The 18,844-nt window shown below is 45.1% G+C and overlaps 1 protein-coding gene across 1 annotated transcript in view; it reads left to right on the top strand.

Annotated features, from left to right (window-relative positions):
- Nucleotides 1-18,844, top strand: part of nav3 (neuron navigator 3) — a 173,711-nt gene that overhangs the window by 143,205 nt on the left and 11,662 nt on the right. Inside the window, exons 21-31 of the mRNA XM_061250656.1 lie at nt 927-950; nt 1,313-1,390; nt 5,887-5,970; nt 6,513-6,624; nt 7,387-7,508; nt 9,019-9,185; nt 11,684-11,837; nt 14,292-14,478; nt 15,463-15,560; nt 15,924-16,019; nt 16,366-16,534. Of these exons, the coding sequence (XP_061106640.1) occupies nt 927-950; nt 1,313-1,390; nt 5,887-5,970; nt 6,513-6,624; nt 7,387-7,508; nt 9,019-9,185; nt 11,684-11,837; nt 14,292-14,478; nt 15,463-15,560; nt 15,924-16,019; nt 16,366-16,534 (1,291 nt within the window). The remainder of the gene's footprint in view (nt 1-926; nt 951-1,312; nt 1,391-5,886; nt 5,971-6,512; nt 6,625-7,386; nt 7,509-9,018; nt 9,186-11,683; nt 11,838-14,291; nt 14,479-15,462; nt 15,561-15,923; nt 16,020-16,365; nt 16,535-18,844) is intronic.

Genomic DNA, 18,844 nt, shown 5'->3' on the forward strand with positions numbered 1-18,844 from the left:
CACTTGCTGTGTTAGTCTTGTCTTGTCAAGCTTTGGCCAAACTGCAGCCGAAGAAATGTTGACAACTTAACGAATTCAGGAGTGAGACATGGTCCACTTTGCATTCGGTCTTATCGACTTACATGTACTTCCCCCTCGGTCTATGCGATGCCCAAATCAATACTTGGATCATTCACGCAGCATAACCTTCTGAATACATTAGGAAATGTGTTGAGAGCTTACACATGTTCCCGGAAGACTCTCTGCCTGGTCCAATGGGTGCGCTTTCCCTAAAATAGACACACATGTGAATAACGTTTCCATTACGGTCAATATCTATTTCAACCATCTACGATTTTACATCGCTTAACCAAGGGGTGTCAAACTGAATTCGCACTGCCGCCTCCCAGCAAGGAGGCCCTGGGTTCGAAACCCGGTCAGCCGGGGCCTCTCTGTGCGGAGTTTGCATGTTCTCCCCGTGTCTGCGTGGGTTTCCTCCGGGTACTCCGGTTTCCTCCCACAGTCCAAAGACATGCAGGTTAGGCTGATTGGAGAGTCTAAATTGCCCATAAGTATGAGTGTGTGAGTGAATGGTGTGTGTGCCCTGTGATGGACTGGCGACCTGTCCAGGGTGTACTGTCCAGCCCCCTGCGACCCTGTTTAGGATAAGCGGGTTAGGATAATGAATGAATGAATGAATTAGTGCTACCGTTTAGTCGGACTGTCTTCACACCTGACTCCGAGGTAAAGGGAGGGTGGAAAACCAGCAAGCCTTGGGCCGTGATTGGATGATCCCTAGTCAGAATGGGTTTTTCTACGTTTTAGTCATTCGTCTATGTTTAGTCAGGGGTTTCTCTCTACACCATGGTGTCTCTATTTTCTTAGGATACTGTTTTTAGTCTTTAGTGAAATATGGGTTAACTTTTGTTTTATTTTCTCCCTCACAGGCAGAAGAGAAGGCTCATTCAGAGGTATGGGACCCCAGTGTTTGAACAACATATATTTCATTTACTAATAATAATTTCAACTGCTGTCAGTTTCCAAGTACTTTGAATTGGATTCTCTCTGATTTCTTCTTTTACTCCATATAATGAGATATACTACATATTATCAGTAAAAATCTTCAGTGAACAGTCATAGGGGCAGGAAAACTAGCACATTTTGACTCCTGTTCTTTGATGGCCGTGTAAATCCCTGCAGAGGAACTGCAGCTAGATGAATACGTGGTGATAATGGTGGAAAGGGGAATGTGTACATCAGCTGTGTTATTTCTGCAGTGCTGGCTGCAGTGCACACCTGCAGGGTTATATCCCTCTCTGCTTTGTTCCCGCAGCAAATCCGAAAACTGCGCCGGGAGCTGGACGCCTCCCAGGAAAAGGTCGCAACGTTGACGTCTCAGCTGTCAGCCAACGTAAGGAGCAACAGTGAAAGGCTTGCCTATAAAATCAATAGCCGCAATAGAGAGCAATAGCTCTCCTTCATTCCCATTGCTTATGGATCTTTTAGTACTTTCAGTTAATTGTGGTCAGGTTGTGTATATTGTGTGCGTGCATGTGTGTATGTGGATGTGCACTATGTGAGTGTATGTGTGCATTTGTTTGTGTGTTGTGCGTATGTGTATGTATGTGAGTGTGTGTGCTTATGTGTGGGTGTGCTGTGTTGTTCGTGTGTATGTGTATGTACGTGAGTGTGTGTGTGTTGTTTGTGTGTTGTGTGTATGTATGTGAGTGTGTGTGCGTGCTGTTTGTGTGTTGTGTGTATGTATGTGAGTGTGTGTGTGCTGTTTGTTGTTTGTGTGTTGTGTGTATGTGTGCATGTCTCTCTGCATCTGTTTCATGTAGTGTATTAAATAGGTGCTTGAAAGGACATAACAGGTTGAAAGCGGCTAGAGAAAGCAGCCCTGTGTTTACCATGACAGCCATATTCCCGGGCAGGACCTGAATGCAGATAGGCCTAATCCACATCGAGTCACTGCTCCACTAATAATTGCACAGGCTAATCACCCCAGCACAGACGGGCTGGGCTGTGGAGGGTTTTTGAAGCTGGTTTCGGGAACGGTGGACTATCTCCCACTTCACACACTGCTCACACCTTTCCTGTTCTCTGCTCTCCCACTCACAAAATGCCCGATCAAAGTAAGACTCAGCCAGTCTTTACGACAAGCCCACTTTAATCACAGAGTCGCACGTATCCAGAAACCAAGAACTGTGGGGTCCTGAGAACGCGGGGTTTAGACAGAGATTTCTTTCTTTCTTTCTAGAATGCAGCAAAATCCCCTGCCTCCAACGGAGGTGTTATGCTTTCAGTTGCTTTGTAATGTATTTAATATATATTTGTAAGAGTCCAAACAACAAAATACGTCTCTCTGTATAACACAGTGCACAGTGCCAATGAAATACTGGCAGTTATGCCTCCTAGTGTCTAAATGACAGATTTAGGAGGGTTTTTTTGTTCGTTTTTTTCTCTCGTTCATTGGGAAGATATGCAGTGTGGCTGTACAGATTGTTCAGTTTCAGTTCAGTCTCCACGGTGACACTGGTCTGCAGCAAGCGCAAGCACATTTCTAATCAATTTTTTAATATATTTGATTGACAGGGCTTTAATGCATCATGACAGACCTCCCTGGCCAGTGGGACCGTAGTGGACAGATTATGATGGACTTTACTGAGATATTATGTCTTTGAAATAGATTTTTCTCTGTATTGTGTGGATAAGCAATCCAGGAAGGCTCCTTGATGACGCCATTTTGATTCTGCCTCTCTGATCTGGGATCATTGCCACTGTATAAGCTGTGAGGACTCAGGAAACTACAGTCTCTGGCTCAAACTCAATCCAGCTCTGACTGAGCACTTATTTGCTGAAGCACAATTATGTTCTCACAGGCGCACTTTGCTGTAGTTTTAAATCAAAATGTCCACTGGGGGTGGTAAAGAGGTCAGACTGTAAGGAACGTTACATTAATGAGCATTTTTCCAGAACTACTCATTTTTACATATTAGGTAGACTAGCGGCATGCGGCGGAGGAGTGAATTTAACAACAGAGTTTGAGATTAATGAAGAAAACATAGAAATTGTACAAACCCACCGGGCCCTCCTCCTCGATTTGCTTTGATTTAATATACGTAGTTTGTTGTATTTCCACCAAGCAGTCAGATATTTTATTGTAGGCTGTGAATTTGAAAAAAAAAACATTTCAAACATTAAGTGCCACAACTGTTGCACAAATCAATTATGTGTTTTGTTGAAGTAGTGTAGGCTGAAAAAATACAGTCCGTCTGGACTGTGAATTAGGAAAACAGTCATTCACTGATTCGTTGATGAGTGACGGGTTGTTTCTACGTGAAAAAAAATATTTAGGCTTTAAGTTTGGGAGTAAAAATATGTGGAAAACATTTGCTGGGAATGAGGAATGCGTGGCACGTAGCTTGTTTGCGGCGTTCTTGAGCGCTTTGCTTACAGCTCAGTTTGGCTGTATTGATCTGGCCTCCAGTGAAGCTTCAGCTTGGCGTCAGTGCCTGGCATTCTGAGACAGAACAATTAAAAGTTCATGTTGTAAATGTTAACGCTGAACTTTAGAAAGACCCCACAGCGTGAATAGCAAACGCTTTGCATTTAGCGCTAATATCCAGAGTTCATTATGAGTTGACCTGACTCTGCAATCTGTCAGGTTCAGTTCTACCAGAGGTAAAAATTAGCCGTTTTCCATTTGCCGAGGTGTAGAGTTCATTGTTCAGCATTACACTAATGTAACTTCTGCAATCATTACATTACATTTATTGAGTGCGTTTTATCAAAAGCCATGTACAATAAGTGCATGCCGAAGGTCATTAGAACAACTACAGAACAGGCGGGATAATGTACAGTTTACCTAAAGTATCAGTTGTCTACAGTTATGGACATCAGATATAGTACACATGGTAAATAGAGCAAGTCAGTTAGTATGGCATGTCAAACCATAGATTACAATAGAGGCATGATACAATAGATTTGTATTCTACCAGTGGATGTAGACTACTTCCTTTATGGTTGGAATCTCCTCTTATGTCTTGGGTCATTCTATATGTGTGGGATCTTCCTATATGGTTGGGAAGTTCACATTCCAGCCTGTCGGTGAATTCCCTGTCTCCTCAGGGCTTGTATTAGTCAGTATGGCATGTGTGACATTAGCACGCGCCGCGTGGAGCCTGGAGCACACAGGAGCAGTCGTACATGGCTGTTTTCCGGCGGCGCGGTTTGAAGTTTCCCCTCACGCCGCGCGTGTGCTGATGGGGAGCAGCGGAGGACCTGTCTGAACTTTAATTCGAGTCGGTGGATGAAATAGTCACAGGGTGACAAAAAGCCCAGGTATTGACTGGAAGCGATGTGGACCTTTTGTGTGCGATCTGCCATGGTGGAGTGGGGAGGTTTAATTGAGCGCGGCGCGGTTTGGGGTAGTGTTGACGTTCCTATCGCTCGGCTCCACCGCACCCCCGCCCCCCTGCTTCTTATCAGGAGGCACGACTCCTGATTGACCTGCCGCTTGGGATTTCTGTGCAAAATTCTTGATGGTGGGGGTGTGCAGGTGGAGGGGGGTGGGGTGGGGTGTGGGACTGATTGACTAGTGGCAGTAGATTTCTCTACAAAAGTCCTGATGGTGGGGGTGTGCAGGTGGAAGGGGGTGGGGTGGGGTGTGGGACTGATTGACTAGTGGCAGTAGATTTCTCTGCAAAATTCTTGATAGTGGGGGTGTGCAGGTGGAAGGGGTGGGGTGCACAACTCCTGATTGACTTGGGGGTGGATTTCTCTGCAGTACTTTTCTCTAGCTGGTGGTGGTGGTGGTGGTGGTGGGGGGGGGGGGTTACCTCTCTACAGCCCAGCATGGCAACAGCTAGGAGGATGTTGCTAGGCTCTTGGCTCACCAGCAGAACAAAGATCTGTCATCAAAAGCAGCGACAGCATGAGACAGGGAGAGAGTTAAGTGGATGCATTATAAAATAAGGGCAGTTGTCCTCTTGGTGCTGTATGAACCATGGCCCAGTAGGTGTAGAACTTGCCAGAAAAGTTGTAGTTCATAGCTAAAGGACAGGTCAGAGACTTGGCATTTATTAACAGCTGCAGTGTCTTCAAATGGGACCTGTGGGATTCTGACCTGTTTTATTACTTTGTGTGGAACCGTGAGCTCATATGCACTTCAAAGACTCATCCTGCAGAAGCAGGATGTGGTTAACATGTGCCATGATGAGGTAACTTCAGGCTGTGATCTGGACCATTTCATGTAGATGTACCGTGTCCAGTGCAGCCATAATGGGATCTGCGAGTTTAGCACAAATTAGCCATCTTTCAAAATCTCATTTGTCCCACAGGACAAAATTCACCATTTTCTTCTCCTGGGACAGACAAGGAAATCCCTACCTAGACAAGGAAATCCCTACCTGGTAGACTGGATATAAAGCACATTCTGTATGCACAGGAATAATAAACCATAGCAGGTTGTGTACTACAGGAAGCATCAATGAGAGGGAAAAACACTGAGCTTATGGCTAGAGAAGGTTACATTATCCTTTTTTTTTGCACTGAAACTATATTGTCTCATCAACCTTTCTTACAAGGCCTGCTTTTGCTCATTTATCATTTTTTATTGTGTCTTTGTTATATGCAGGAGTAAGGACCAAGGAAGACCATCATATATTTTTTCCTTTTTATGTTGCATGATTCTTATCATTCAGAATGTCATTTTCTCCTTTACTGTAAAAGATTACTCGATTGCCTCACAATAGTTGGGTACTCGATTTTAACTGCTTGCTTACATTTTCTTTTCCTTCCTCTAACAAAGAACTTTCTTTGAAATGTGACTGATTGTTTTTGTCCCTTTGCCCTTGCCATACGCCCTGCCTCAGCGGTAGGTTTGACGCGTTTTTGTGTTGACAGGCCCACCTGGTGGCTGCTTTTGAGAAAAGTCTGGGGAACATGACCTCTCGCCTGCAGAGCCTGACCATGACTGCCGAGCAAAAGGTGCAACCTGTTCTTTTTCACAAACCTTTAACCTCATTTTACCCTCTATACTGGGAGAATATATGAAACACAGTCTGTTTCCAGGCAAAATTCACAGACCCAGAGTTGACACAGGGAGAATATTTTGTGTTCTGCGTTATATAGGGAAATGGGTTGACAGTGGCGAGAACAAGCTAGTGAAATTATTGTCCTCAGTAGTTTCTGTAGCCACCGATATAGTGCTAATAGCTAGGACCATATAACTGTATGTGCTACTTGTTGATAAAATAACTGCCAAAGTTCAGTGACTCAATACTTAGTACTTGATCAAAGCAGAAAAAAATATTAGACTAATTCGTATTATTCTATTCCAAATCTGCTCAGTGGCTTTTTGCAGATATTGTCATTGATGTTGAGCCTGAGGTTTTGAGAATTGAAAGAGTTTTGGCAAAGCTGGATTCCTGTCTGGTCTATGTCATTGCGTACAGATGGCTCTGCATTGACGATTATACGTGTGAAGTGTAGGTCTCTTTCGGCTGATGTTCTCGACGTCGGTTCCTCAGGAGTCTGAGCTGGCCGAGTTGAGGGAGACCATCGAGGCTCTGAAGACCCAGAACACCGACGCTCAAACCGCCATCCAGGTGGCCCTGAACGGCCCAGACCACGTCCACAGAGGTACCGCTGAGCAGCATGCTGTGGCTGTACTCCCATAGAGCCAAACGCCGCCTGTATGCCCTGCAGTCCTGTAGATTAGTGTCTGAGAGGGACACATGAGGAGGCAATGTGAAACCTCAGCATGGGCTGCTGTCTGAAGGCTACCTGTGATTCATCGGAACATTGAGCTGAAATCCTGAATCGTCCCCTCTGTTCTCTCAAAACGTCTTTTGTTTGTTAAACTTACTGTAGTTGAGTTTACTCTTTGTACTTTTCATCAATTGTCCTGTGTTAAATCAGCTCTAGCAGAATACATGTGGTCCCTGTTGGACTCATGTACTCTGTTAAGAGTGAATTGACCCTGGACATTGTGTGTTTGCATCGCATCCATTCACTTCTGTCTGCTACAGGGTAGTGAATGAAGTCAAGTTCGTTACTTCTTGTGTCACAGCTGACTGGTCAGCTGTTAGAATTCCATCTCTCTCCGTATATCTTGTGTGTTTCACGTGTTTCTCTCAGAGAACCGTACTGGTGAACAAAATAATTGAAAGTCTAGTTACTCATTCAGAGCAGGCGAACGTCAACTGGGCTCGCTCAGACCAGAGACCACACACACACACACAAACACACACACTTACACACACACACCTAGACACACACACACCCATACTCACACACCAGACAGGATTGCCCACTCAGAACATCAACTGGGCTCGCTCAGACCAGAGATGCCTGTCACTCAGCGGGCGGTTGATCTGGAACCTTCCGCCCCTGTGTCCGCAGACCTGCGGATCCGACGCCAGCACTCCTCCGACAGCATGTCCAGCCTCACCAGCGCCTCCAGCCACTCGGCCGTGTGCGGCAGCCCCGAGTCCGAGGCCAAGAAGAAGAAGAAGAAGAGCTGGGTGAGAGGGAATGGTCCTCCAGGGTGGAGGACCAGGGGGACACGGGTGTGGTGGGGAGGAGGGGCTGGGCATCTGCACTCCAAAAACCAAAGAGTAAGTCATTATAAACACTTTAGTCTTATATTGAGATATACAAATCTTATTTCTATTACTTTTTTGCTGAATAAGATCACCAATGAGGTGAGACAGTTGTGGTATCAAGCAAAAACTTGAAACAAGCTGGTATTTTCTACTTGAGATTAAAGATTTTAAGTTTCATTACAAGACTACAAGACTAAAACACTTAAGACAGACTTGGACTCCACACCATCCATCTATATGCAAACGGCTCACGGTCACTGTTTTCTGGGCAAAATGCATGAATTTTAATGTTTGTTATTTGAAATTCATCCTCCTCGTTCCTCCTCCCGTGTCATCTGTCAGCTGTCAGGCGAAGTCTAAATGGCCGGGGTGAGTGGGGTGCATATGAAATCCTCCAAAAATCTCTCAGGGAGTCTGTGTACAGAGCAGCGGGGAGATGGATGAGTGACAGAGGGTGTCAGGCGAAAGACAGGACGGCTGAGAAAGAGCGTGGTTGTGAGAGCAGCAGATATGATGATCGGGAAAGAGAGTGAAATCCAGTCAGAGACCAGAATACAGAGCAAGCGGGGTGGAGAGATAATGAGCGGAAACATTTCGGCCCGTATCCTTCAGCCCTCTGTCGTCTTGAGTGACTCCTGCCATTGTCCCTGACCAGAGCACTGGCCTCAGAGCTTGAGAAGGTCCCCGGGCAGTGCCCTCTGCTCTTACTGTGCAGTAAGTAGCCAGATTAAATGCAGAGGACAAACTACCCCACGGGGTTCACCAAAGTCTTATCTTCTGGGGTTACGATCTAGCCACGGCCGGAGGGAAGACACGGACATGAAAATGGAGACAAAAATAATGTTCATCCTGGTGAAGCTCACAGCTCACATCAGCCATTTTCCGCTCTGAAAAATCACCTGTGCTACAGGCTCTGCAGGGGACAACACATCCCCCCAAAACCTATCCTGGAGTAGAAGCTGTCACAAAATGGCCTCTTTCAGCTCGCAGCAGAGATAGTTACCTCGGGTCATACTAGAACTGCTCTTATGACAGTTACTGCATGTCCCTTTGGGAAGATTACCACCACTACTGTCCTTTTGAGAAGAGTTTGCTAAGGTTAGAAATGTCACACAGCAGTGTGTTCACATGAGTGAGTTGCAGCTCACAGGAAACGTCAAATATGTACTGATTTCAGTAGTATTTTAAAAGCCCCGGAGAAAGTTATTTGATGGTAATTGGAGTTTAATATAAAAACTCACTGCATTGCGTGGACCCAGTTATTTTCTGAGAGGAATTTGGAAGTAGTTTCTTGTTATTCCCATAAGAACCCACCCCAGAGATCCCTACAGACTTCTCTTGTACTGGCTGTCCTGACTGAGCTGGGTTAACCCCTGAAGGGAGTGGTGCATTGTGGGTATGGAGACTGATTCAGGGCTCTCTCTCTCAGCTGCGGAGCTCCTTCAAGCAGGCGTTCAGTAAGAAGAAACCCAACAAGCTGACATCATCGCACTCCGACATCGAGGAGCAGACTGACTCCTCCCAACCATCCTCTCCCAAACTGCCCCACAGCACCAGAGAGGACCGCCCACTCAGACCCTCTCCCTCTACGACAGAGTGAGTACAGAGAACACACACTTACACATACGCACATACTATACACACACACTTACACACACACACCTACACACACACACACACCCCATACTCACACACCCGACAGGATCGCCCACTCAGACCCTCTCCCTCTACGACAGAGTGAGTACAGAGAATACACACTTACACACACACACACACACACACACACACACACACGTGCGCGCACACACACACACACACACACACACACGTGCGCGCACACACAAACATACACACACATACACTCACACATACACTTACACACACACACACACACATACTCTCACACATGCACATGCACATTCACACGCACGCGCGCAAATTATACATTTTCCCCCTTTTTTGTTTCCATTTTATAAATTTCCTGTTGTTTCACTCCTGTTTCTCTCTTTCGAGCTCACTCAAACCCCAGCCTGTCTCACCTCTTTCCCTGTGTGTCCGTCCGTCTGTCTATCTGTAGCCACTGTCTGTGTGGCATCACGTCCTCTCCCATTTGGGTTCCTAAGAGAAGGCAAAACGGCCACGTGGTGTACAAGCACAGATCTCGGTAACGGAGGGTGTGCTGCATGCTGATTGGTCTGCAGTGTGGGGGTGCTACACCTGCCTGTTCTCCCGTGCTGCCTCCCCCCTTCCCACAATGCACCCTGATGCTGTAACACAAGACCAGCAAAACACAAAACCACTAACAGTCACTGGCCCTGTGGGAGGTGGGAACAAGTCCTGCCTTGCATCTCAGAATGGGACACGCTAAAATTTTCTCCAAAGAACACACGTCCTCCAAATGAAATATTTAGGAGTGCACTAATGCATCCCAATTGGTAGATGAGCTCAATTTTCAGGAGAAAAAGGGAGCAAAAAATACATGAAATGGGAGCACTGCACCTTAGGTACAGCATGCGAAGTACAGCCATTTTGTGTGATTGGCTCATTCTCTAAAAGACATATAGCAGCAATGGTAATCACAGTAAAAGCAAAATGTTCAGTGTTAAATCAACTTAGACTACATATGGTCTCTATTGGACTCATACTATGTCCTCTGTTAGGAGTTAAATTAACACTGGCCATTTTATAGTGTAGCAGACCTGGGTCAAATGCATAATTTTTTGGGATGCAAATACTTTTCTACGCTTTATTGAGCTTGTGTGGCGTGCTGTAACCTATGAAATACTCTCAAAGCGCAAACCCTGCCTTTCGGTCCTCTTGGTTGGCTCAATTGCACCAGGCAAGCTCAGTCGAGCACAGAATTTGGATCCCGAACAATTACGTAATTGACCCAGATGTGCGGTGTAGGCAGCCTTTGCCTTAGCTCTGCTGGGGCTTGCTGGAGAGCGTGTCTGTGGGAGGAGAATGCAGTTCCCATGCATTTATGCCTGATTGCGTTCGGCTTGGTTGCTTAACAACAAATGTTTATTCGGTGAAGGTTTATTCCTATTCGGTGAAGTCACAGTGAAACTGTTTGATAATGCAATATGGTCAAATAGAATGAATGTTTTTTTTTTTCAGTGTCATTAGTGACCCAGTTCGATATGGTACAGTATCTGAGAGGGTATATTTGTGAGAATTGTTCTTCTTGGCTGTATGAAATGTTATTTCTGACCCTTGGCTTGTGTGTGGGTTTTTTTTTTTGTATTTGTGTGTGTGTGTGTGTGTGTGTGTTGGTGCATGCACATGTAGCCTACATGAAATCTCCCCCTTTGTTCTCTGTGAACTCCTCTCTTCTCTCTGTAGTCTCTCTGTTTCAGTTTGCAACTTTGCATAAATCCACTTTCTCAGCTGTATGACATCTCTATATATAGGCTGTGTGAGTGTAACTTTTCTCCCTCCCTCTGTCCCTCCCCCCTGCTCTCTCCAGTCTGTGTGAGTAACCTCTCTCTCTTTCTCTCTCTCTCTCTGCAGTCTATGTGAGTGTAACTCTCTCTCTTTCTGCAGTCTGTGTGAGTGTAACTATCTCTCTCTCTGCAGTCTGTGTGAGTGTAACTCTCTCTCTCTCTCTGCAGTCTGTGTGAGTGTAACTCTCTCTCTCTCTGCAGTCTGTGTGAGTGTAACTCTCTCTCTCTGCAGTCTGTGTGAGTGTAACTCTCTCTCTCTCTGCAGTCTGTGTGAGTGTAACTCTCTCTCTGCAGTCTGTGTGAGTGTAACTCTCTCTCTCTCTGCAGTCTGTGTGAGTGTAACTCTCTCTCTCTCTACAGTCTGTGTGAGTGTAACTCTCTCTCTCTACAGTCTGTGTGAGTGTAACTCTCTCTGCAGTCTGTGTGAGTGTAACTCTCTCTCTCTCTCTGCAGTCTGTGTGAGTGTAACTCTCTCTCTGCAGTCTGTGTGAGTGTAACTCTCTCTCTCTCTCTCTCTCTCTACAGTCTGTGTGAGTGTATCTCTCTCTCTCTACAGTCTGTGTGAGTGTAACTCTCTCTCTCTACAGTCTGTGTGAGTGTAACTCTCTCTCTCTATCTCTCTCTCTCTCTCTCTCTCTCTCTCTGCAGTCTGTGTGAGTGCACGGAGGCGGAGGCTGAGACCATCCTGCAGCTGAAGAACGAGCTGAGGGAGAAGGAGCTGAAGCTGACAGACATCCGCCTGGAGGCGCTAAGCTCCGCCCACCACCTGGACCAGATCCGCGAGGCCATGAACCGCATGCAGGTGCATGGCAACCGCCACTATGACATCACACACTGGCACTGGCTACCCATCACTATGACAGCACACTGCCAACCCTACCCACCACTATGACATCACACACTGGTAATCCCACTATAACATCACACACTGGCAATAACTCCCTGCCACTATGACATCACACACTGGCAACCACTCCCACCCCTATGACATCAGGTGCTGGCAACCACTTCCACCCCTATGACCTCACACACACACTGGCACCACTACTATGACCTCACACACTGGCAACCTCTCCCACGACTGTGACATAACACACAGACGACAACATAGAAAACCAGCAGAGGTTATGTACTTTTTTCACTGATTCAACAAAAAGATGCAATTGACCAGGGGTGCCCAAACCTTTGCATACTGCTGAATTTGATACAGCTGTATACTTTATTAACTGAAGATGCAAAAGTAGAGCCCCATCTTGCCATTCAGACATGTAACCTTCTAGTTATGAGCCCTGGTACCTAGCCATTGCACCACACGGCTGAAAAATATGGATTGCAGCTCATATTGCATCTTAACAGGAGGCCAAATTTCAGCTGTTGAATTGGCCCACTACCAGCTGAACACAGGAGAAGATTAGTAAATAAATGCTTACGTTTCTATTTTTTAATTCAGCCAGAAATAACTTGCATCTCGCACGCTCAAAGTAGTAAATTCCAGTCCTCGTTATGCTGCATAATTATGACTCCTTTAGCTAACATTTTAAAACCGGCTGACTAGCTGAAATATTCAGAGCAACAATGAGCATATTTCTTTTCAGAGACCACCGTGTATGGGCGGACTGCCGTGACCTTTAGTTGTTATATATTTTATTAAGTTATTCACTTCATTATAAAATGATTACACTTATTATGTTGTTGTTTTTTTGCCGTACATTCGGAGACCGCAACCCAGCAGCACTATAAATATTGTCAGTTCCAGAAGTTGAGGCTGTTGTTGAAGAGGATTTATGTGTGCGCGTGGCAGAGAGCTACAGCTTTATTACTTCTCTCCACTGTGTCCGGAGGGGCCTTCCCGTAGAGGAGAAAAGAGGGATATTTCCAAGCTGCCATTTTATTTTCAATAAGCGGGGAAATGACTTCCGCGCTCGTTCGTTTATGAAGCGATCTCGCGGAGGTTTGTATTCCCTCCCCAACGCTGTTCTCCGGCTGCAGTAAACCTTGTCACAATTCAGTTAAATTCAATTTCATGTGTACAGCGCGTGGTGCTTTAGATGCCTTACAGAAAGCAGAGGAAAGAGGAAATGGTCACTGCATGCGCGGGTTCAACCGCTGAAACTGAAAGCAGTGAAGAAATGCAGTTAAGTGATGGTAATGACAACAGTGAAAATGGCTTCTGTGTGAACATGTTCGGACTGGATATTCTAGATTTTCCCCGAAGTCAGCTGTTGTCAGCTGTGTGGGGAGAAAGTATATTCATGAAATTTCTCACATGAAAGCGGCAATCCAATATAACATTTGAATTATTAATACACTATAAAAAATACATCATGGAATTGCCTGATATGATATGGAATAAATAGGCAGCAAAATTGCGGATGTTATTATTTATTTGTGGTTTTAATGGTGTATCAGCAACTTCAGTGGTGCTTTGGAACAAGCAACATACTTTGGTGACAGTAATTTCCCTTTTGATAAAGCCCTTTTGTTTTCGCAAGTTCCATTTTACTGTTCAGTTCAAATAATGAGCATAAACAATATTATATCAGCACAGCAAAATTACCAGTGTTGAATGAGCTTTAGTGTTGAATGACCATGTTTAATGAACCCTGACAGTGAACATATGAGTCGAGTGTAGTCGTGTATTCTGTTAGTACACTATTGTAATAGGAAAGTGCTGAAGCTTATTTTATACAGAACATTTTGCGGTGAGCGGCCCACATACTGTACGTGCCTCTGAAAATACAGAAACCCTTTTGAGGATAAAAAAAGTCTAAATTTTAAGTACCAACAAAACCAGGCCTCCTACAGTATACAAAACATGAAAGGAGGAGTAGGTATGAAAATGAAAAGGCTGAGGTGAGCTGGTTCCACTGACACTGACTCTCCACCGTAATGTTCTACTGTGATGCTCTACCGCTGACGTTCCACTGTTCTACTGTGATGTTCTACCGCTGACGTTCCACTGTTCTACTGTGATGTTCTACCGCTGATGTTCCACTGTTCTACTGTGATGCTCTACCGCTGACGTTCCACTGTTCTACTGTGATGTTCTACCGCTGACGTTCCACTGTTCTACTGTGATGTTCTACCGCTGATGTTCCACTGTTCTACTGTGATGTTCTACCGCTGACATTCCACGGTTCTACTGTGATGTTCTACCACTGATGTTCCACTGTTCTACTGTGATGTCCTTCCGCTGACGTTCCACTGTTCTACTGTGTTGTTCTTCCGCTGACGTTCCTCCATGTCTCTGCCCCAGAATGAGATCGAGCTCCTGAAGGCAGAGAACGACCAGCTGAAGTCCACAGGGAGCCCCGCCCCCAGCGCCAGCTCCACCAAAACGCCCCGCCCCCCCTCCGAGACCTCCAGCACCTCCTCCTCCTCCTCCCGCCAATCCCTGGGCCTGTCACTCAACAACCTCAACATCACCGACACCATCATGTCCGGTGGGTACCTAACACACTCGACACAACAACCTTAACATCACCCACACCTCATACTGTACCTAACACACTCAAAACAACAACCTCAGCATCACCCACAGCATATACTGTACCTAACACACTCAACACAACAACCTTAACATCACTCACACCACATATACTGTACCTAACACACTCAACAACCTCAACATCACCCACATCACATACTGTACCTAACACACTCAACAACCTCAACATCACCCACAGCACATACTGTACCTAACACACTCAACACAACAACCCCAACATCACCCACACCATCATGTCTGATGGTTAGAAATCCCCGTTTCTGATTTTCCTACGTATGGGACTAACAATTGAACATTTCTGAATGATAATTGAGCACATAAGTTATCTAGCATTTACAGATAAACTTAATTAAAAAAAACACCTTTTACCCATACAGTGTTTTTGAGCTGAGGTAAATTTAGGTGGTTATAGTCCGTTAAAAAGCATACACACACCGACACACAGCTTCCAGTATTCACAGGTTGAGGAGTGAGGAATACACACACACACACACACACACACATTCACAGGTTGAGTATTGGGCAGGTTTGTACACTTGCTCTAATTAAAGCTGAAAGCTGTGTGATCTCAGGGGACCGGGAAGCTTAATGGGAGAGCTGAGGGCACCAGCGCTTAGTGTTTAGCATCGCTCATTAGCATCACATCACCCTTATCATCCTGGCACAGTCCAGACAGAGAGACTGCTGTTTGTTAGCCCAATTTTAATAAAGCCAAGAACATTTACAATCATGGTGTGTTATGGCTTGATTCTTTCTCAAACTGTGAGAATATTTTGAGATAAATTTGAGAGTTTTGAGGTTTACTGTTATTAGGTTTACTGCTGTGTGTTTTTGGCACAGCTAGCTGTTCTGTGTCCTTGTACGGGCAAAAAACTGGTTTCTTCCTCTAAAATGTCCGACTACTGTGTTGACTTCACAGACATTCTCCTGGATGACGGAAGCGAAGGTAACCTCCGGAAAGAAGGTCGGAGTGTCCGAATTGTGGTCGCCATAAATGACGGCTCAAACGTAACCAAGGTGACTGAATGGAGTGCAAATGAGGATGACCAATTATTCACATCACTTTCCTGTAGATCTTTAGCACATTTACAGTAGTTTTGTAACTCACTTCCTGTAGTTCTGTAGTTCCCTTTCCTGTAGTTCTATTGCTAATTTTTTCTAGTTCTGTAGCTCACTTCCTGTAGCACTGTAGCTAATTTCCTGTAGTTATGTGGCTCACTTCCTGTAGTTTTGTAGCTAATTTCCTATAGTTCTGTCTAATTGTAGTTCTTCTAGTAACTGAACTTATTGTAACACCTGTTCCTTCTTATATCTTACATGTTTAATAACGTGTAATAACACAATAACAGTCATGTAATAACGGTCTTATTACGTAAATAGGGTAGGAGATGTCAGGAGTATCTCATCGGATCCATTGGCGTCAGCGGGAAGACAAAGTGGGATGTGCTAGATGGTGTCATACGCAGATTGTTCAAGGTAATTACATTTTTTATTTATTCTAATTATACTCACATTGCAATTTTATTTTCAAGGCCTTTCCTAATGTTTGCCAATTTTATTTAACCTTTTATTTGCACTTTATCAATCAACAGGTATTATTTGTTGAAAACCACTAAAAGCGTCCAACTGCTAAGTTGTATGGCTGTGTCACAGTGATCATACAAAATGTCTTGTGATCTGCAGCGAGTCGGTAGTGATATAGTGTTTTGAGACCAGTGTAGTGTATACGCTTAACCGGTCTTAACCGGTGTGGAATTCAGCAGTGCAAGCAGTAGTGATGAGGGGTGATGTGTGATTGGTGCGCTCGGCTCTGCACACACAGGAGTACGTGTTCCGTGTGGATCCCCTCACCAGCCTGGGGCTGACCTCCGACAGCATCGCCAGCTACAGGATAGGAGAGGTACTGCGGGCACACGGTTCTGAGACCCCCCAACTGCTGCCCTGTGGGTATCTGGTGGGAGAGAACAACGTTATCACCGTCAACATCAAAGGTAGGGTACAGTGTGGGGGCGTGTGTGTGGGTGGGGTGTGGGTGGGTGTGGTGTAGTGTGTATGTGTTTGTTTGTGTGTGCGTGTGTGTGTGTGTGTGGGTGGGTGGGGTGTGTCGGTGTGTGTGTGTGTGTGTGTGCGTGCATGTGTGTGTTGGTGGGGTGTGTCTCTCTGTGTATGTATATGTGTGTGTGTGTGTGTGTGTGTAGGATGTATATACTGTATATACCAGGGGTGGCCTCAGGTTTACTATATTATATGGAATTGCAACTGTACTCAAATACCACTTAACCTAAGTTGACTCTATATAAATGTATTATGTCAAATTTATGTTTCCCTGGATACAAGAATGACTAAATAAACAAAACAATAAAATAAAAACAAAAGATAAACCTTTGGAGGCTCGAGGCCTGCTTCACATAGCCCATTATCCGAGCATACTTCCACTAGGGAAACTGTGTAGAAACATCAGAGCGAATGTCAGAATGCGCTTTAAGACTCAGCCGAGCGGGAAGAGCCAGTGCTCTTTTATTTGTGTGTGCGGTGACTTTGCATTTCTCACAGTCGCCAGTGTTTCGGGTCCTCAGGGTAGAGTCCTACTCCCAGGTGTGAGTCCCAGTAGACCTGACCCAGTGCCTCTGTCCTCAGGTGGTGTGTGTAGCTGTTGTTAAGCTGTGAGAGAGCAGAGCGATGCTCACAGACACTAGAGAGGCAGAGTTTAAGGAGAAACGCTGCGTTTACATAGAAGCGCGCGCAGTGATGTTGCAAAACGGAAGGCGTTCAACGCGCTTCGAGCCAGCTAAATAAAAGAGGACCACGTAGCTGCTGGACTGCCGAGACAATCGAGCTGTAGTCGATGTAGACTGCTTTAAATAGCGCTTATATATATATAGTCCTTATTTAATCCTATTGATTGTATTCTACCATTGATAAAGGGCCGCTACAAAAACATCAGTCATACAGCTGTAGGGTTACAGCATGCCTCCTCGCCCCTTTATACTATGAATTATACAGTTATTGTGGTAACTTGAACAACGCTGGCTCTGAATGAGATTAGTACTATACGCAATATGAGCTTCTTCCCGAATGCTCCCATTCGGGTTTGTACAGCTAAACTGTGCATATTGTGGTAATATATTCAAGCATTTGTGTTCTCCCAGTGTAGCTGCTATAGTAACCACAAGCCACTAGAGGACACACTCTGTAATAGCGTAAGCCATTACAGAACAAGTAGTGCCCGTTAATATGTTTAATGTGAAATCTGTTATCGAGTGTCCAGGTTATTATCCTATAATCCAATTGTGTCCCATTTACAATTGATTGTGATTGTGTGCTTATCCTTACCATGGTTCCCTAAACACTGACAAACTCTACACATACACACACACACACATTTTACAGTGTCCTCTATGCTGTCACAGTGCTTGTGATTTCTTGGGTACTCTTTTTAATGTTCTGGGTACTTAAAGACCATTTTATTTTCATACCGTCATAAAGGTGTCGTAAAGTGAGTTCACCACATACAGTATGACTTGGCAAATACACATGGAAGGCCACACCGGCTCGAACAGACGCCCCTCTTTTTTATTTTATTCCCCGTTTTCCAGTTGCATTCTTTTCTGAGCAATTAAGAATCTGCCAGCCAGGTGTTTACTCGAGTAAACAGTCCCACCCCTGATGCACAAGTGCACACACACATACACACTCTCACACACACACACGCGCTCACACTCACACACGCACACGCGCGCACACACACACACACACACACGCTCACACTCACACTCACACACGCACACACACACACACGCTCACACTCACACACATACACACTCGCACATGCACACACACACACACACTCGCACACACACACACACACACACACTCTCACATGCACACACACACACTCGCACGCGCACACACACACTCGCACACTCTCACACACACACACAAACACACACATACACGCACATACACACTCAAGCACACAAGCACTCTGTCTGAGTGCTAAGCCCATTTTGTGTGGGATTCATAAAACACTAAGCACTAATGAATTGAATCATGCATAATGTAATTTCTTTTTGTGAAATATATTGCCATGAGTATCAATCACTTATGTTCCAGTGGGATTAGCCACCACTTTACTGCTAGCATGATACCACTGGCATGATATGTCCACTGGGAATCACAGGCCATTGACCTTTGACCTTGGTGATGTTCAGATGTTACATTACATTATTGGCATTTGGCAGACACTCTTATCCAGAGCGACGTACAGTTGATTAGACTAAGCAGGAGACAATCCTCTCCTG

The sequence above is a fragment of the Conger conger genome, chromosome 8, assembly GCF_963514075.1.
Source record: "Conger conger chromosome 8, fConCon1.1, whole genome shotgun sequence".
Classification (NCBI taxonomy): domain Eukaryota; kingdom Metazoa; phylum Chordata; class Actinopteri; order Anguilliformes; family Congridae; genus Conger; species Conger conger.